The 16,964-nt window shown below is 43.9% G+C and overlaps 1 protein-coding gene across 8 annotated transcripts in view; it reads left to right on the top strand.

Moving 5' to 3' along the window:
• Positions 1-56: 56 nt before the first annotated feature.
• The window catches only part of BAG1 (BAG cochaperone 1), a 57,483-nt gene continuing 40,575 nt past the window's right edge, over positions 57-16,964 (top strand). For 7 of the 8 annotated variants that reach the window (XM_060155220.1, XM_060155222.1, XM_060155215.1 and 4 more), the window contains exons 1-7: positions 370-558; positions 1,878-2,006; positions 3,304-3,386; positions 4,912-5,025; positions 14,899-15,006; positions 15,930-15,992; positions 16,517-16,607. In XM_060155220.1, the coding sequence (XP_060011203.1) occupies positions 522-558; positions 1,878-2,006; positions 3,304-3,386; positions 4,912-5,025; positions 14,899-15,006; positions 15,930-15,992; positions 16,517-16,606 (624 nt within the window). In that variant the 5' untranslated portion in view covers positions 370-521 and the 3' untranslated portion in view covers position 16,607. Of the gene's footprint in view, positions 559-1,877; positions 2,007-3,303; positions 3,387-4,911; positions 5,026-14,898; positions 15,007-15,075; positions 15,882-15,929; positions 15,993-16,516; positions 16,608-16,964 lie in introns of those variants that run through there. The other variant, XM_060155214.1, reaches the window with a different exon arrangement.

Raw genomic sequence — 16,964 nt, 5'->3', positions numbered from 1 at the left:
GTGGGGCCCGGGGCGGCGGTAGCGGAATAGAGCCTGGCGGGAGCAGGGCTGCTCCGAGGGGCGGGGCCGGCAGGCCCGGGCGGAGCGTGGAAGTAGCCGGGCGGGGTCGCGGGGCGCCGCGCTCAGCCTCCACCGCTGGGTGGGCTACTAGCGCGGGTCTGGCGGAGCGCGGCGGCGCTCGGAGATCGCGAGGCGACCGGGAGCGGCTGGGCCCCCGGCGGCGCGCCCCTCGGCTGGGCCGGGAGCCGCGCCAGTCGGTGCCCCCAGCCGAGCGCGGTCCGCCTCCCTGCCAGCGATCAGCCGTCCGGAGTGTGACCAGAGGGCGTGCCGGATCCACCAGGGGCGCCGCCGCCTGCGTTCGCAGGCCGCGGGTGAAGAAGAAAGCACGGCCTCGGTCGGCCCGGAGCGAAGAGGTGACCCGGAGCGAAGAGGTGACCCGGAGCGAAGAGGGGTCCCGGAGCGAAGAGGCGGTCGGAAGCGAAGAGGTGGCCCTAAGTGAAGAGGTGGCCCGGAGCGAGGAAATGGCGGCAGCCGGGCTCAGCGTAACCGTCACCCACAGTGAGCGCGGGCTGCGAAAAGTCTGGCGGGGGTCTGTGGGTTTGGCCACGTGCCCTCCCGAAGCGTGTGTCCTTGTGTTCTTCTGGCGTCCGGAAGCGTGGGATCTGGTTTGTGTCCGTGGGGCCGGCTTTTGTACGGATCTTTTGTTCGGCACACCTTTGCATGTGGCTGGTGTGTTTTGTCTCAGGCCATTTGTTAGATCCTCGATGTCCGTGCTTCACATCGTGGTCCTGGTTGTATGTGTTAGTGTGTGCCTGCGTAGTTATTGTGGGTCTTTGTGCCTGGCTCTTTTTAGCCATGTTGTGTATGACTGTTGTGTGTCTGGACACCTACGTGTGTGCGAGAGTCTGAACTCTTGTCCGCTTTTTGAGTGAGCCCTGGGTTCAAGCGTACACTCTGGGCACCCTTTGGGTCTGCCTACTTTTGGAGTTGACACAGAACTAGACAAAGTTCTGTGTCGAGTTCTCCAGATAGCTGAGTCCATGAGGTTTCTTCAGGACCAATTAGGGGAGACCCCTGGGCCTCGGAATCTGGTGACCAGGATTCTAGATAATTCAGGTTTAAGTGACCTTGGGATGTCTCCTTTCTAGGCAGCTGGTTTCTACTTCACATAGAAGCAGAGTTGGTAACACCTGTCCCACTCACTACATGTGGCTGTTGAGTAGGCTTAAGGCTTGGCATGATGCACCGGCACAGGCTACCTCCTTATTGTCCACATACCCAGAAAAGAATTAGCACCTCTGCTCCGAAAAGGAATTTCTGCTGTTTGAGTTTATTCATTCGTCTATTCACTGGGCACCAACCATGTATGTGCCGAGGTGTCCCCAGTGGGAGAGACCTGGAGGAAAAACATTTCCTTGCCCATTACAGCAAAGGAGACAAAAATAGTACCTTGCCCAGTACAACACAGAGTAGAGGACAGTCAGGCCACAGGATGCAGATGGCTTGTGAAGAAAGGCACGGACTTTGAAATCAGATAGATCTGAGGTCAAGTTCTAATTCTAGAGTTGGGTCTCATTAGGCAGGTCTTAATTGGACTGAACTCATAGTTTGCTTATCTGTGAAATGGGGAATAATAGGTAGTACCTACTTCATGGGGCTGTTCTGAGAATTAAATAAGATCATGCAGGAAATGAGCCTAGTCAGCCCCTTATGCATGTTAAGTGCTTAAAATGTTAGCTGATATCACTGATATTGTTAGTTACTATAATAAAGGAAACAAAAATCCTTGAGCAGGCCTTGAAGGCTGGGTAAATAAAGTGTCAGCCTATATTGGTTTGTGTGAAAGAGTTTTCTTCAACACTTTTCTCTCTCCCCAGGCAATGAGAAGCATGATCTTCAAGTTATCCCGCAAGAAGGCTGTAGTGAACCAATTGTCCAAGACCTGGCCCAGGTTGTTGAAGAGGCCACAGGGGTCCCGCTGCCTTTTCAGAAACTCATATTTAAGGGTAGGTATTTCTCTTCCAGCTTTGAGCCCTCATTGCTAAAAGGCCTATTTAAAACCGCTTAACTTTAATAATAGAAACTCTCAGTTTCGATACTAGGACAATTCTTATTTGCTTGTTAATTTATTCATCACTTCAACAAATATGTATTGAGGACCTACTATGCACTGGACACTTGCAAACATTTGAACAGGTATTAGAGTTGAAGTCACATGAAGGTGACAGAAATATTACCATTTTTGATGAAGCACATGGGCAGTCTTCCCTGGCCAAGTTAGATCCTCTTCCCATTGTGTTCAGATGGCACTCCCTACCACTTTTGCATAACTTGTACTGAAATTCCTATTAAATAATTGTCTTCATAGTCACTGAACATCTGATTTCTCTAATACAATAACAAACTCCACAAGGGCAGAGATGCTGCTATGTGTCCAATGCTTGGCATAGTGCTGGCACAGAGAAGGTATTGAACAAACTTACCAGGACCTGGATGTGGCAGGCCCAGTGGATGATGCTGATTTCTGCCAGGACACACCTACTCCCATCCCCATTCTCTGGTCTTCCCATTCCCATGGGAACCCATTATTCTGGTATCTGATGAGGCTAAATGTATCCCATTTGGTGCCAGTCATAAAAAATTTAGTGATGGGAAGCATTTATATTTGTACTTCATAGTACAGCTCCTTGTCTTTTCTTTTTAAAAACGTTTCATTTTAGAATTATAAAGGCAACAGAAATCCATGTTTGAAAATAGAGGAAAGCACAAAAAAGAAAATGTTCTCCTGGATAAAACCCCTCATAACAATTCAATATATTTCCGTCCAGCCTCTTTTTGTTTGTTTGTCCTGGCATCCCAAAGTGTGGGTTCTCATTTGTGGCTTTTTTTTTTAGTTGACAAAACTAGGATCATTTCTAGTGATCTTCTTATAACACTGGGTCATCAACATGTATTATGGCATTGAAGTTTCCTGAAAAAAATGAGCTTTGATGCCTACAAAGTCTTCTGTTGTACTGATGTATAGTTAATCAGTCCCCTATTCCTGAATTTTGGGCTCTTTCCAGTTTCTCACTATTATGAATAATAGTTATTGTATAACAGTTATTGTGCAGGCACATGTCCAGTTATGTGTTAGGGTAAATATCTAAAATGAAGTTACTGACTGGGTCAAGAAACCTAAAAAGCTTATACCAATTCATCCTCTTCTTATTAGTGAACACACTACTTCCTGTACCCTTGCTGAAATCTGTTTTCACTGTTGTGCAATTGTTGCAACCTGACATCACTTTCTTCTTTGTTCAGGAAAATCTCTGAAAGAAATGGAGACGCCATTGTCAGCACTTGGAATACAAAATGGTTGCCGGGTCATGTTAATTGGGAAAAAGGTAAGTTGCTTTTTCCACCAGAATACCTCAGAATCAAATGACGAAGGTCTTTTATGCATGTTTCTGTTTAGAAGGCCAAGTCGGGGAGCCAAGGTTGGCACTGGTGAAGTAGCGCTCTCTAAACAAATGTAGTCTCTTTGTTCCCTGGAGTCACCAGTTCTCACACCCTCCAGCTCCTGTTGTTTAGGGCTTTCACTCTGGGAATTAGGAGTGGTTATGCTGCCTCAGTAATGTGGCTTTTGTGTTGGTGGTGGAATCAGTCTGGTTAAAATAGTGCCTGAGGCAGTCCCTACTCACTTGGAGGGGGATTTGCAAGAGAGTGTTTTGTTAGAATAAACCTGTAGATTTTAAAAATAAGTACTCTGCAAACTTCAGGAGCCTCTCTTCCTTTAACCATTCTTTTTACCAAAATCTCACATAAGGATAAACCCTCTTTGGCTGGAAAGAAAGGTTCAGACTAAAGAGGTGATGGAGAAAAAGCCAGTTGGTGAGAAAAGTAGGCCCTGGGGTGATGAGAGAGGGCCATAGCCAGCCCTGCATTGTGACACAGTGGAATTGTTGGTCCTGTGAAGTTCCCTTACTTCGAGTGAGGTGGCTGATTCAGAGCCGAGAGAGGGCAGAGATTAGCAAAGTGGAGGCACGGAAAGTCTACTCCAGACTTGGAACTGCCAGGAGACTGGCACTCAGGATTTGGCCACAAAGAAGAATGTGAACAATTTAGGGTAGTGTAAAAGCAGGAAGCTGCTGGCTACCAATTAAGGTGAGAGAAGGGGAAATAATCTAGAGATTTCTTGCTCAAGGGTCAGGGAGAATGGTGATGGGCAATGAGCAGAACCCAAGGGTTGAGTTTGAAGAAGCTTTAGGACCCTCAGTTGGAGCTGTCCTGGAGTATGTGGAGCCAAGTCCAATTTAAGTCTCTTCTACCTATTTTGGGCTGTGTAACCTTAAGTTACTTTACAGTAACCTCAATTTCATCATCTGAAACAGTACCTCCTTCACTGGATTGTGGTAAGGCTTAAACAGTAATACAGGTGAAGTGCTTAGGATGAAACCTGGCATACAGGGGATGCCATACATACAGTAAAAGTATTCATCATCATCATCATATTGAATGAGAGAGCTCAGGAATTCCATTTAAAGGAAGGGTAGAATTCCACCTGTCTCACCGTTCTGGACTCCTCACAGGCATTCACTGTAACTTGTTAACACTCCAGGCTTCAGTCCGGAATCTGTTGGTCATCAGCCCCAGGCTGAGGTTGAATCTGGCACATGGATCAGCTTTGTTCTCTGAACCCAAGCCGTCAGGGCTCTCTTGCCAGAATGTGTACCTGATACCTTCTCTCTATCTAGTCTAGAGTCTTTGTAGATAGAAAACCTTCATGTATAACCCTCCAGCTTGCCTTCTAAGAAGCAACAGAGTTAAGACGATTTTTTCTAGGTCAGTGATTTAACCCAATTGTGGTCAGATTTTTTTTTCCTGACAGAAAAAAAATTCTTGACTTCATTTTATTCTTAAACATTTTAGAACAGTCCAGAGGAAGAAGCTGAAATAAAGAAGTTGAAAGATTTGGAGAAGTCTGTGGAGAAGATAGCTGACCAACTGGAAGAGTTGAGTAAAGAGCTTACTGGAATCCAGCAGGTAACCCTCTCCGTGGACTTTGTCGTTCTGCCTTCTATGAGAATTCTCTGGAGATACAAATATGTGGTTACAAGGGCGGACTTTGTTGTCAGACTCCCTGGGTTCAGACCCTGGCTCTATCCTTTCTGTTACTGTGGGCAAGTTTGCCTTTGTCTCAGGTTCCTCATCTGTAAAAAGGGAGTAATGATGGTACCTCCCTCTTAGGGCTGTTGTGGGGATTAAATTACATAATTTGAGCCTGACATATACTAAGTGCTTTGTAAGTGTTATCAACACTGTTATTTCCAAACCCCAGCCAGCATCCATTTGTGCTCCTAGGAGAACACCTGCTGTGCTAGGATCATGTGTCTAAAATAGAATAAGTAGCTTCTCTCAGTCTAGTCAGCTATAATGTATTTGGCAAGGCAAAGAACATTGTGTGGATTCATAGAAGGTCCAAGTTGACCATGATCTTGGGGTGGGCATAGGGGTCATCCTATTCAATTCCTTATAGTATTAGAGGTGGAGTACTGAAACCAAATAAGGATGAGGAACAGCCCCAAAGCACATACTTATTTATGATCCCTTCATTTTATAACATTTATAGATGTGTTTGTGTTTTAATTACAAAAGTAATACATGCTGATTGTACATAGCTTTTAAGAAAACATGGGCACTAATATGAAAAATAATAATTACCTGTAAGACCCCCAATTCAAAGATAATCATTACTAAAAACTGGAATCTATTTTTTCATCTTAAAAAAATTGGTATAATGTTAGGTACACTTTGTTTGTAAATTGTTCCTTTATTGGTTTAAAAAATTGAACATTTTCCCATGTCATTAAAAATGATCATATGTAACCAAATCACTTTGCTGTATACCTGAAACGAACACAGTATTGTAAATCAACTATACCTAAATAAAGAAAAAATGTTTTGACTGAAAAAAAAAAGGTCATACTTTTCAAAACTTCCATAGTATTTATTTCATCATATGAATGGATCATGGTTTACCTAACCAATTCTCTATTATTCATCACCTAATGTTATTTTACCATTATGTATAGTGCTTCCTTTTTTTTTTAACATCTTTATTGGAGTATAATTGCTTTACAGTGGTGTGCTAGTTTCTGCTTTATAACAAAGTGAATAAGCTATACATATACCCATATCCCCGTATCTCCTCCCTCCTCTGTCTCCCTCCCACCTTCCCTACCCCACCCCTCTGGGTGGTCACAAAGCACCGAGCTGATCTCCCTGTGCTATGCGGCTGCTTCCCACTAGCTATCTATTTTACATTTGGTAGTATATATAAGTCCATGCCACTTCGTCCCAGCTTACCCTTCCCCTTCCCCATGTCCTCAAGTCCATTCTCTACATCTTTATTCCTGTCCTGCCCCTAGGTTCTTCAGAGCCATCTTTCTTTTTTTTAGATTCCATATATGTATATGTTTTAGCATATGGTATTTCTTTTTCTCATTCTGACTTCACTCTGTATGACAGACTCTAGGTCCATCCAACTCACTACAAATAACTCGATTTATTTACTTTTTATGGCTGAGTAATATTCCATTGTATATATGTGCCACATCTTCTTTACCCATTCATCTGTCGATGGACACTTAGGTTGCTTCCATGTCCTGGCTATTGTAAATAGAGCTGCAGTAAATATTGTGGTATATGACTCTTTTTGAATTCTGGTTTTCTCAGGGTACATGCCCAGTAGTGGGATTACTGGCTCCTATGGTAGTTCTATTTTTAGTTTTTTAAGGAACCTCCATACTGTTCTCCATAGTGGCTGTATCAATTTACATTCCCACCAACAGTGCAAGAGGGTTCCCTTTTCTCCACACCCTCTCCAGCATTTATTGTTTGTAGATTTTTTTTTTTTTTTTGCGGTACACGGGCCTCTCACTGTTGTGGCCTCTCCCGTTGCGGAGCACAGGCTCTGGACACGCAGGCTTAGCGGCCATGGCTCACTGGCCCAGCCACTCCACAGCATGTGGGATCTTCCTGGACCAGGTCACGAACCCGCGTCCCCTGCATCGGCAGGCGGCCTCTCAAACAATGCACCACCAGGGAAGCCCCCTCATTGTAGTTTTGATTTGCATTTCTCTAATGATTAGTGATGTTGAGCATCTTTCATGTGTTTGTTGGCCATCTGTATATCTTCTTTGGAGAAATGTCTATTTAGGTCTTCTGCCCATTTTTGGATTGCGTTGTTTGTTTTTTTGATATTGAGCTACATGAGCTGCTTGTAAATTTTGGGGATCAATCCTTTGTCAGTTGCTTCATTTGCAAATATTTTCTCCCATTCTGAGGGTTGTCTTTTCGTCTTGTTTATGGTTTCCTTTGCTGTGCAAAAGCTTTTAAGTTTCATTAGGTCCCCTTTGTTTATTTTTGTTTTTATTTCCATTTCGCTAGGAGGTGGGTCAAAAAGGATCTTGCTGTGATTTATATCATAGAGTGTTCTGCCTATGTTTCCCTCTAAGAGTTTGATAGTGTCTGGCCTTACATTTAGGTCTTTAATCCATTTGAGTTTATTTTTGTGTATGGTGTTAGGGAGTGTTCTAATTTCATTCTTTTACATGTACCTGTCCAGTTTTCCCAGCACCACTTATCAAAGAGCCTGTCTTTTCTCCATTATATATTCTTGCCTCTTTTATCAAAGATAAGGTAACCATACGTGCATGGGTTTATCTCTGGGCTTTCTATCCTGTTCCATTGATCTGTATTTCTGTTTTTGTGCCAGTACCATACTGTCTTGATTACTGTAGCTTTGTAGTATAGTCTGAAGTCCGGGAGCCTGATTCCTCCAGCTCCGTTTTTCTTTCTCAAGATTGCTTTGGCTATTCGGGGTCTTTTGTGTTTCCATACAAATTGTGAAACTTTTTGTTCTAGTTCTGTGAAAAGTGCCGTTGGTAGTTTGATAGGGATTGCGTTGAATCTGTAGATTGCTTTGGGTAGTATAGTCATTTTCACAATATTGATTCTTCCAATCCAAGAACATGGTATATCTCTCCATCTCTTCGTATCATCTCTAATTTATTTCATCAGTGTCTTATAGTTTTCTGCATACAGGTCTTTTGTCTCCTTAGGTAGGTTTATTCTTAGGTATTTTATTTTTTTTGGTGCAATGGTAAATGGGCGTTTTTCCTTAATTTCTCTTTCACATTTTTCATCATTAGTGTGTAGGAATGCAAGAGATTTCTGTGCATTAATTTTGTATCCTGCTACTTTACCAAATTCATTGATTATCTCTAGCAGTTTTCTGGTAGCATCTTTAGGCTTTTCTACGTACGGTATCATGTCATCTCCAAACAGTGACAGCTTTACTTCTTCCTTTGCAATTTGGATTCCTTTTATTTCCTTTTCTTCTCTCATTACTGTGGCTAAAACTTCCAAAATTATGTTGAAGAAAGGTGGTGAGAGTGGGCAACCTTGTCTTGTTCCTGATCTTAGCGGAAATGGTTTCAGTTTTTCACCATTGAGAACGATGTTGGTTGTGGGTTTGTCATATATGGCCTTTATTATGTTGAGGTAAGTTCCCTCTATGCCTTCTTTCTGGAGGGTTTTTATCATAAATGGGTGTTGAAGTTTGTCAAAAGCTTTTTCTTCATCTATTGAGATGATCATATGGTTTTTATCCTTCAATTTGTTAATATGGTATATCACATTAATTGATTTGTGTATATTGAAGAATCCTTGCATTCCTGGGATAAACCCCACTTGATCATGGTGTATGATCCTTTTAATGTGTTATTGGATTTTGTTTGCTAGTATTTTGTTGAGGATTTTTGCATCTATGTTCATCAGTGATATTGGCCTGTAGTTTTCTTTCTTTGTGACATCTTTGTCTCATTTTGGTATCAGGGTGATGGGGGCCTGGTAGAATGAGTTTCGGAGTGTTCCTCCCTCTGCTATATTTTGGAAGAGTTTGAGAAGCACAGGTGTTAGCTTTTCTCTAAATGTTTGATAGAATTCACCTGTGAAGCCATCTGGTCCTGGGCTTTTGTTTGTTGGAAGATTTTTAATCACAGTCTCAATTTCAGTGCTTGTGAATGGTCTGTTTATATTTTCTATTTCTTCCTGGATCAGTCTCAGAAGGTTGTGCTTTTCTAAGAATTTGTCCATTTCTTCCAGGTTGTCCATTTTATTGGCATAGAGTTGCTTGTAGTAATCTCTCATGATCCTTTGTATTTCTGCAGTGTCAGTTGTTACTTCTCCCTTTTCATTTCTAATTCTATTGATTTGAGTCTTCTCCCTTTTGTTCTTGTTGAGTCTGGCTAATGGTTTATCAATTTTGTTTATCTTCTCAAACAACCAGCTTTTAGTTTTATTGATGTTTGCCATTGTTTCCTTCATTTCTTTTTCATTTATTTCTGTTGTGATCTTTATGATTTCTTTCCTTCTGCTAACTTTGGGAGTTTTTTCGTTCTTCTTTCTCTAATTACTTTAGGTGTAAGGTTAGGTTGTTTATTTGAGATGTTTCTTTTTTCTTGAGGTAGGATTGTATTGCTGTAAACTTCCCTCTTAGAACTGCTTTTGCTGCATTCCATAGGTTTGGGATAGTCGTGTTTTCATTGTCATTTGTTTCTAGGTATTTTTTGATTTCCTCTTTGATTTCTTCAGTGATCTCTTGGTTATTAAGTAGTGTATTGTTTAGTCTCCATATGCTTGTATTTTTTACAGATTTTTTTTCCTGTAATTGTTATCTAGTCTCATAGCTTTGTGGTTGGAAAAGACACTTGATATGATTTCAATTTTCTTAAATTTACCAAGGCTTGATTTGTGACCCAAGATATGATCTATCCTGGAGAATGTTCCATGAGCACTTGAGAAGAAAGTGTATTCTTTTGTTTTTGGATGGAATGTCCTATAAATATCAATTAAGTCCATCTTGTTTAATGTATCATCTAAAGCTTGTGTTTCCTTATTTGTTTTCTGTTTGGATGATCTGTCCATTTGTGTAAGTGTGGTGTTAAAGTCCCCTACTGTGATTGTGTTGCTGTCAATTTCCCCTTTTATGGCTGTTAGCATTTGCCTTATGTACTGAGGTGCTCCTGTGTTGGGTGCATAAATATTTACAATTGTTATATCTTCTTCTTGGATTGATCCCTTGATCATTATGTAGTGTCCTTGTCTCTTATAATAGTCTTTATTTTAACGTCTGTTTTATCTGATATGAGACTTGCTACTCCAGCTTTCTTTTGATTTTCATTTGCATGGAATATCATTTTCCATCCCCTCACTTTCAGTCTGTATGTGTCCCTAGGTCTGAAGTGGGTCTCTTGTAGACAGTATATATATGGGTCTTGTTTTTGTATCCATTCAGCCAGTCTGTGTCTTTTGGTTGGAGCATTTAATCCATTTACATTTAAGGTAATTATCGATATGTTTGTTCCTATTACCATTTTCTTAATTGTTTTGGGTTCATTATTGTAGGTCTTTTCCTTCTCTTGTGTTTCCTGCTTAGAGAAGTTCCTTTAGCATTTGTTGTAAACCTGGTTTGGTGGTGCTGAATTCTCTTAGCTTTTGCTTGTCTGTAAAGGTTTTAATTTCTCCATCAAATCTGAATGAGATCCTTCCTGGGTAGAGCAATCTTGGTTGTAGGTTTTTCCCTTTCATCACTTTAAATATGTCCTGCCATTCCCTTCTAGTTTGCAGAGTTTCTGCTGAAAGATCAGCTGTTAGCCTTATGGGGATTCCCTTGTATATTATTTGTTGTTTTTCCCTGCTTTTAATAGTTTTCCTTTGTGTTTAATTTTGGTAGTTTGATTAATGTGTGTCTTGGCATGTTTCTCCTTGGGTTTATTCTGTATGGGACTCTTTGCACTTCCTGGACTTGACTATTTCCTTTCCCGTATTAGGGAAGTTTTCAACTATAATCTCTTCAAATATTTTTTCAGTCCCTTTCTTTTTCTCTTCTTCTTCTGGGACCCCTATAATTTGAATGTTGGTGCGTTTTTTTTTAATTAATTTATTTTTTTATGTTTGGCTTTGTTGTGTGTTCGTTGCTGTGCGTGGGCTTTCTCTAGTTGCTGCAAGCAGGAGCTACTCTTCGTTGCAGTGCGTAGGCTTCTTATGGCAGTGGCTTCTCTTGCTGCAGAGCACTGGCTCTAGGCGCACGGGCTTCAGTAGTTGTGGCACACAGGCTCAGCAGTCGTGGCTTGTGGGCTCTAGAGCACAGGCTCAGTAGTTGTGGCACACAGGCATAGTTGCTCCATGGCATGTGGGATCTTCCCCAACTAGGGCTCGAACCCATGACCCCTGCACGGCAGGCAGATTCTTAACCACTGCGCCACCAGGGAAGCCCTGTTGGTGCATTTAATATTGTCCCAGAGGTCTCTAAGCCTGTCCTCACTTCTTTTTTTTCCTTTCTTTTTTGTGGTACGCGGGCCCCTCTCACTGTTGTGGCCTCTCCCATTGCGGAGCTCACGCTCCGTTCGCGCAGGCTTAGCAGCCATGGCTCACAGGCCCAGCCGCTCCGTGGCACGTGGGGTCTCCCAGACCGGGGCACGAACCAGTGCCCGCTACATCGGCAGGCGGACTCTCAACCACTGTGCCACCAGGGAAGCCCTGTCCTCAATTCTTTTCATTCTTTTTTCTTTATTCTGCTCTGAGGTAGTTATTTCCACTATTTTATCTTCCAGGTCACTTATCCATTCTTCTGCCTCAGTTATTCTGCTATTGATTCCTTCTAGAGAATCTTAAATTTCATTTATTGTGTTGTTCATCATTGTTTGTTTGCTGTTTAGGTCTTCTAGTCCTTGTTAAACGTTTCTTGTATTTTCTCCATCCTATTCCCAAGATTTTGGATCATCTTTACTATCATTTCTCTGAATTTTTTTCAGGTATACTGCCTATTTCCTCTTCATTTGTTTGGTCTGATGGGTTTTTACCTTGCTCCTTCATCTGCTGTGTGTTTCTTTGTCTTCTCATTTTGCTTAACTTACTGTGTTTGGGGTCTCCTTTTCGCAGGCTTCAGATTCATAGTTCCCGCTGTTTTTGGTGTCTGCCCCCGGTGGCTAAGGTTGGTTCAGTGGGTTGTGTGGGCTTCCTGGTGGAGGGGACTAGTGCCTGTGTTCTAGTGGACGAGGCTGGATCTTGTCTTTCTGGTGGGCAAGACCGTGTTTTGGGGTGTCTGTGACCTTATTATGATTTTATGCAGACTCTCTGCTAATGGATGGGGTTGTGTTCCTGTCTTGCTAGTTGTTTGGCATAGGGTGTTCAGCACTGTAGCTTGCTGGTCATTGAGCGGAGTTGGGTCTTAGTGTTGAGATGGAGATCTCTGGGAAAGCTTTCACCATTTGATATTACAAGGAGCCGGGAGGTCTCTGGTGCACCAGTGTCCTGAACTTGGCTCTCCCACCTCAGAGGCAGAGGCCTGACACCCGACCGGAGCACCAAGACCCTGTCAGCCACATGGCTCAGAAGAAAAGGGAGAAAAAAAGAAAGAAAGGAAGGAAAGAAAAGAAAGTTATTAAAATAAAAAATAATTACTAAAAATAAAAAATTAAAAAGTAGTAAAAAAAAAAAAAGAGAGAAGAAAGAAGGAAAGAAAGAAAGAAGAGAGCAACCAAACCAAAAAACAAATCCACCAGTGATAACAAGCGCTAAAAACTATACAAAAAAAAAAATGGACAGCTAGAACCCTAGGACAAATGGTAAAAGCAAAGCTATACAGACAAAATCACACACAGAAGCATACACATACACACTCACAAAAAGAGAAAAGGAAAAAAAATATGTATCTATATATTTTAAAAGAAGAAAAAAAAAGGAAGAAGAAAGCAACCAAATCAATAAACAAATCTACCAATGATAATGAACTGTAAATACTAAACTAAGATAAACATAAAACCAGGAACAAATTAAATGCAGACAGCAAACCCCAAGTCTACAGTTGCTCCCAAAGTCGACCGCCTCAATTTTGGGATGATTCGTTGTCTTTTTCAGGTATTCCACAGATACAGGGTACATCAAGTTGATTGTGGAGATTTAATCCGCTGCTCCTGAGGCTGCTGGGAGAGATTTCCCTTTCTCTTCTTTGTTCGCACAACTCCTGGGGTTCAGCTTTGGATTTGGCCCCGCCTCTGCGTGTAGGTCGCTGGAGGGCGTCTGTTCTTCGCTCAGACAGGACGGGGTTAAAGGAGAAGCTGATTAGTGGGCTCTGGCTCACTCAGGACGGGGGGAGGGAGGGGTACGGATGCGGGGCGAGCCTGCGGCGTCAGAGGCCAGAGTGATGTTGCACCAGCCTGAGGTGCGCTGTGCGTTCTCCCGGGGAAGTTGTCCCTGGATCCCGGGACCCTGGCAGTGGCGGGCGGCACAGGCTCCCCGGAAGGGAGCTGTGGATAGTGACCTGTGCTCGCACACAGGCTTCTTGGTGGCTGCAGCAGTAGCTTTAGCGTTTCATGCCCATCTCTGGGGTGTGCGCTGATAGCCGCGGCTCACGCCTGTCTCTGGAGCTCGTTTACGCGGTGCTCTGAATCCCCTCTCCTTGTGCACCCCCGAAACAACGGTCTCCTTACTCTTAGGCATGTCCAGACTTTTCCCGGACTCCCTCCCGTCTAGCTGGGGCGCACTAGCCCCCTTCAGGCTGTGTTCACGCAGTCAACCCCAGTCCTCTCCCTGGGATCTGACCTCCGAAGACCAAACCTCAGCTCCCAGCCTCCGCCCACCCTGGAGGGTGAGCAGACAAGCCTCTCGGGCTGGTGAGTGCTGGTCAGCACCGATCCTCTATGCAGAAATCTCTCCGCTTTGCCCTCTGCACCCCTGTTGCTGCGCTCTCCTCCGTGGCTCTGAAGCTTCCCCTCCCCACCATCCCCCATCTCCGCCAGTGAAGGGGCTTCCTAGTGTGTGGAAACCTTTCCTCCTTCACAGCTCCCTCCCACTGGTGCAGGTCCCGTCCCTATTCTTTTGTCTCTGTTTTTTCTTTTTTCTTTTGCCCTACCCAGGTACGTGGGGAGTTTCTTGCCTTTTGGGAAGTCTGAGGTCTTCTGCCAGCGTTCAGTAGGTGTTCTGTAGGAGTTGTTCCACATGTAGATGTATTTCTGATGTATTTGTGATCTCCACATCTTACTCCTCCGCCATCTTGAAGCCATAATGCTTCTTCGAACGTCCTCGGACATAAATCTTTTTTGACCATTTCCGATTTTTTTGGTAGGATAAATTCTTTAAGTTGGAATTGCCAGCTAATATATACTACATGTTGTCAAATCTGCATCTGTAGCCTATGGCTTTTATTTCCTCAGAGATACCTGCTGTCCACCTGTTGTCACCAGCTAACTGGTCATTAGGCCAAGCATTGTGAATAAACAGAGAGACAATTTAATAAAAATAATGTAAGTGCTGCCATTTATTAGCATACATACATCTGTGTCAGGAATTCTATTAAAGGTCTACATTATTTCTCTTTATCCTCATGGTAACCCTCTGGGGTGTGGGTATCATGATCTCCATTTTAAAGATGAGAACACCGAGGCACAGATAGGTAAAGAACTTGCTCAAGGTCACAAGCCAGTACAGTGCAGTCAGAGTTGAAGCCCAGGCCTATCAAACTCTAAACCCTGTGCTCTTAATGTCTGCTTCTCGTGTGCAGGTATACACTAGTGACTGGGGGCTTCACCAGAGCCAGGCCTCCACAGGCATTTGTGACCCCAGTGGACCGTGTAAGATAGACCATGTAATGGCCTGCAGCCTACTACAGTGCTTGGGGTGGCCCAGGGCCAGCTTTTCTGTTTTTCCTAAGAGGTGAAGTTGCAGGCCTGAGGTCTGGCCCAGCCTGTTGGGGAATGTGGACTCAGGGTGTGGCTGCTTCATCAGTGCCTTGGCTTGGAGTTTTCCATCAGCCTCAAGGAACCTTTGCAATAATGCATCATTCCTCCACAGGGTTTTCTGGCCAAGGATTTGCAAGCTGAAGCTCTCTGCAAACTCGACAGGAGAGTAATAGCCACAGTCGGGCAGTTTATGAAGATCTTGGAAGAGATTGACACACTAGTAAGTAAATATTCAGCTGAGAAGAACTAGTTTCCTTTGACTATTTTTCAGTCAGTTTCACTCTTTCAGTATCGCACTCACTGCCTGAGGGTATTGAGCACCTATTGCGTACCAGACACTGCTAGGTCTTTGGTGAATACACAGAAAGGTAAGATGGTTCCTGATTTCTCCTGTCCCACCAACATAGGGCTTTTGTCATATTATTTATGTATTTATTTATTTATTTTGGCCACGGCATGTGGGATCTTAGTTCCCCGATCAGGGATTGAACCCATGCCCCTGCATTGGGAGTGCAGAATCTTAACCACTGGACTGCCAGGGAAGTCCCTGTTATTTTTATTTATGTATGCCAGTAGCATCTAATCCTCAGGAAGCTGGGATGGTCCATGATCTCATGGTTAGAGAAACACAGGGCTTAACTTTCGTAACACATGTGTCTGACATTTCACTGAGCTCATTAACTGTACAGAATTCAGTCAGACCCAGCTCCTGTGAGGCTGTTGGGAATCATCGATGCCACGCTCCCTCTTAGAGATGACACAGCAATGATATCTCTAGCCTAAACTACTCTGCTTGGGATTCTTGGGGGGAGGTGGTAAAGAAGAAGCAAAAAAGCACTGTGCTTTTCCTGCCACCCTGAGCTCATGGTCCAGCCAGGGCACGGTATCCATGTACAGGAAACAGTGGGAGGACAAAGTCCATGTTATAGATCTATGGCCCCAACACCAAGAACAAAGGGAGCTTGTATAGGGGTGAGAGCCATGGGAAGGGCCATGTAGGGTACAGATCCAGGGAAGTGATTCCTGAAAATGCATGTCATTCACATTAGTGACCTGTGGCCTGTTCGGTATACTGTAGGTATTTCTGACGTGTTATGTCATTTTCACTGAGGATTATTTATACGTCAACTTATTCTTCCATAGGTTCTGCCAGAAAATTTCAAAGACAGTCGAATGAAAAGGAAGGGTTTGGTGAAAAAGATTCAGGTGAGTTGTGTGGTAGGGCATCACAAAGTGTAATGTGTTGGTGCATGTATCTGTTCAAAGTAGGGTAGAGTACAAATGTGGTGTGGCCTCTCTTTGGTTGTTACATCTCAGCATGAACCCAGAACCTAAGAGAAGAGCTCCTTTCATGTCCCTGTAATTAAATTTGGATTTAAACTAATTGAGAAGGAAGATGGCTGGAGAGCAGATAGGGCTGACATGTTATACTGATCCGATGGACAGGACCCCCTGAAATCGTGCAGTTGCAGTGGCCTGGCTTCCTGTCCTCAGCACCCTTTGGGGGTTGTTGGCATAGAGCACTGTCAGAAGCCCTGGTCCTGTGCTTCCTCTACCTCCCCCTCCTTCCTCTGGAGCCCAGGCCATCTCCATCCCTGCACACCTGTTTCAACCTGAGTCAGTCGCCCAGGGGTTCCCCAGAGTGGCTGGGCAAAGAGCCTTTTGCAGGTGGGGCTGGCAGGGGTGCCTGGCCCCGAGTGGGCCCTTACTGCTCTGCATTTACCTTGTAGGCGTTCCTAGCTGCATGTGATACAGTGGAGCAGAGCATCTGCCAGGAGATGGAGCGACTGCAGGCCACTAACTTGGCCTTGGCTGACTGAGGTGAGGTGGAGAAGGCTGCGCTGCCTTGAAGAACAGCTCCACCAGCTCTGCACTCTCTGGAACAGAAGTTACGTGCTTTCCCCGGGGCTGCTGGGGACAGCTGGCTGATTGCAAGTTTTCCTTCTCTTATACCTGCTCTCAGTGAACACTTGTCTGTGCAATCTTAGCGCACCTGTCAGTTTCTCATTCCGTCTGTGTATATCTGTGCTGTCCAGCAGCCCACCTTGTCTGGAGAGGGCCTCCTCTGCCCAAGTCTTCCCAGCTTTTTTGACCTTTGGATGCTTTCTTTGGGCTGGTGAGAGCTCTCATTTGTCCTGGGGTAGTTCTGGGTTTATCAGCTATCCTGTCTTCAGATAC

The sequence above is a fragment of the Lagenorhynchus albirostris genome, chromosome 7, assembly GCF_949774975.1.
Source record: "Lagenorhynchus albirostris chromosome 7, mLagAlb1.1, whole genome shotgun sequence".
NCBI lineage: Eukaryota > Metazoa > Chordata > Mammalia > Artiodactyla > Delphinidae > Lagenorhynchus > Lagenorhynchus albirostris.
Note: the sequence above shows the minus strand (reverse complement) of the source record. Positions and strands in the feature narration are given on the sequence as shown.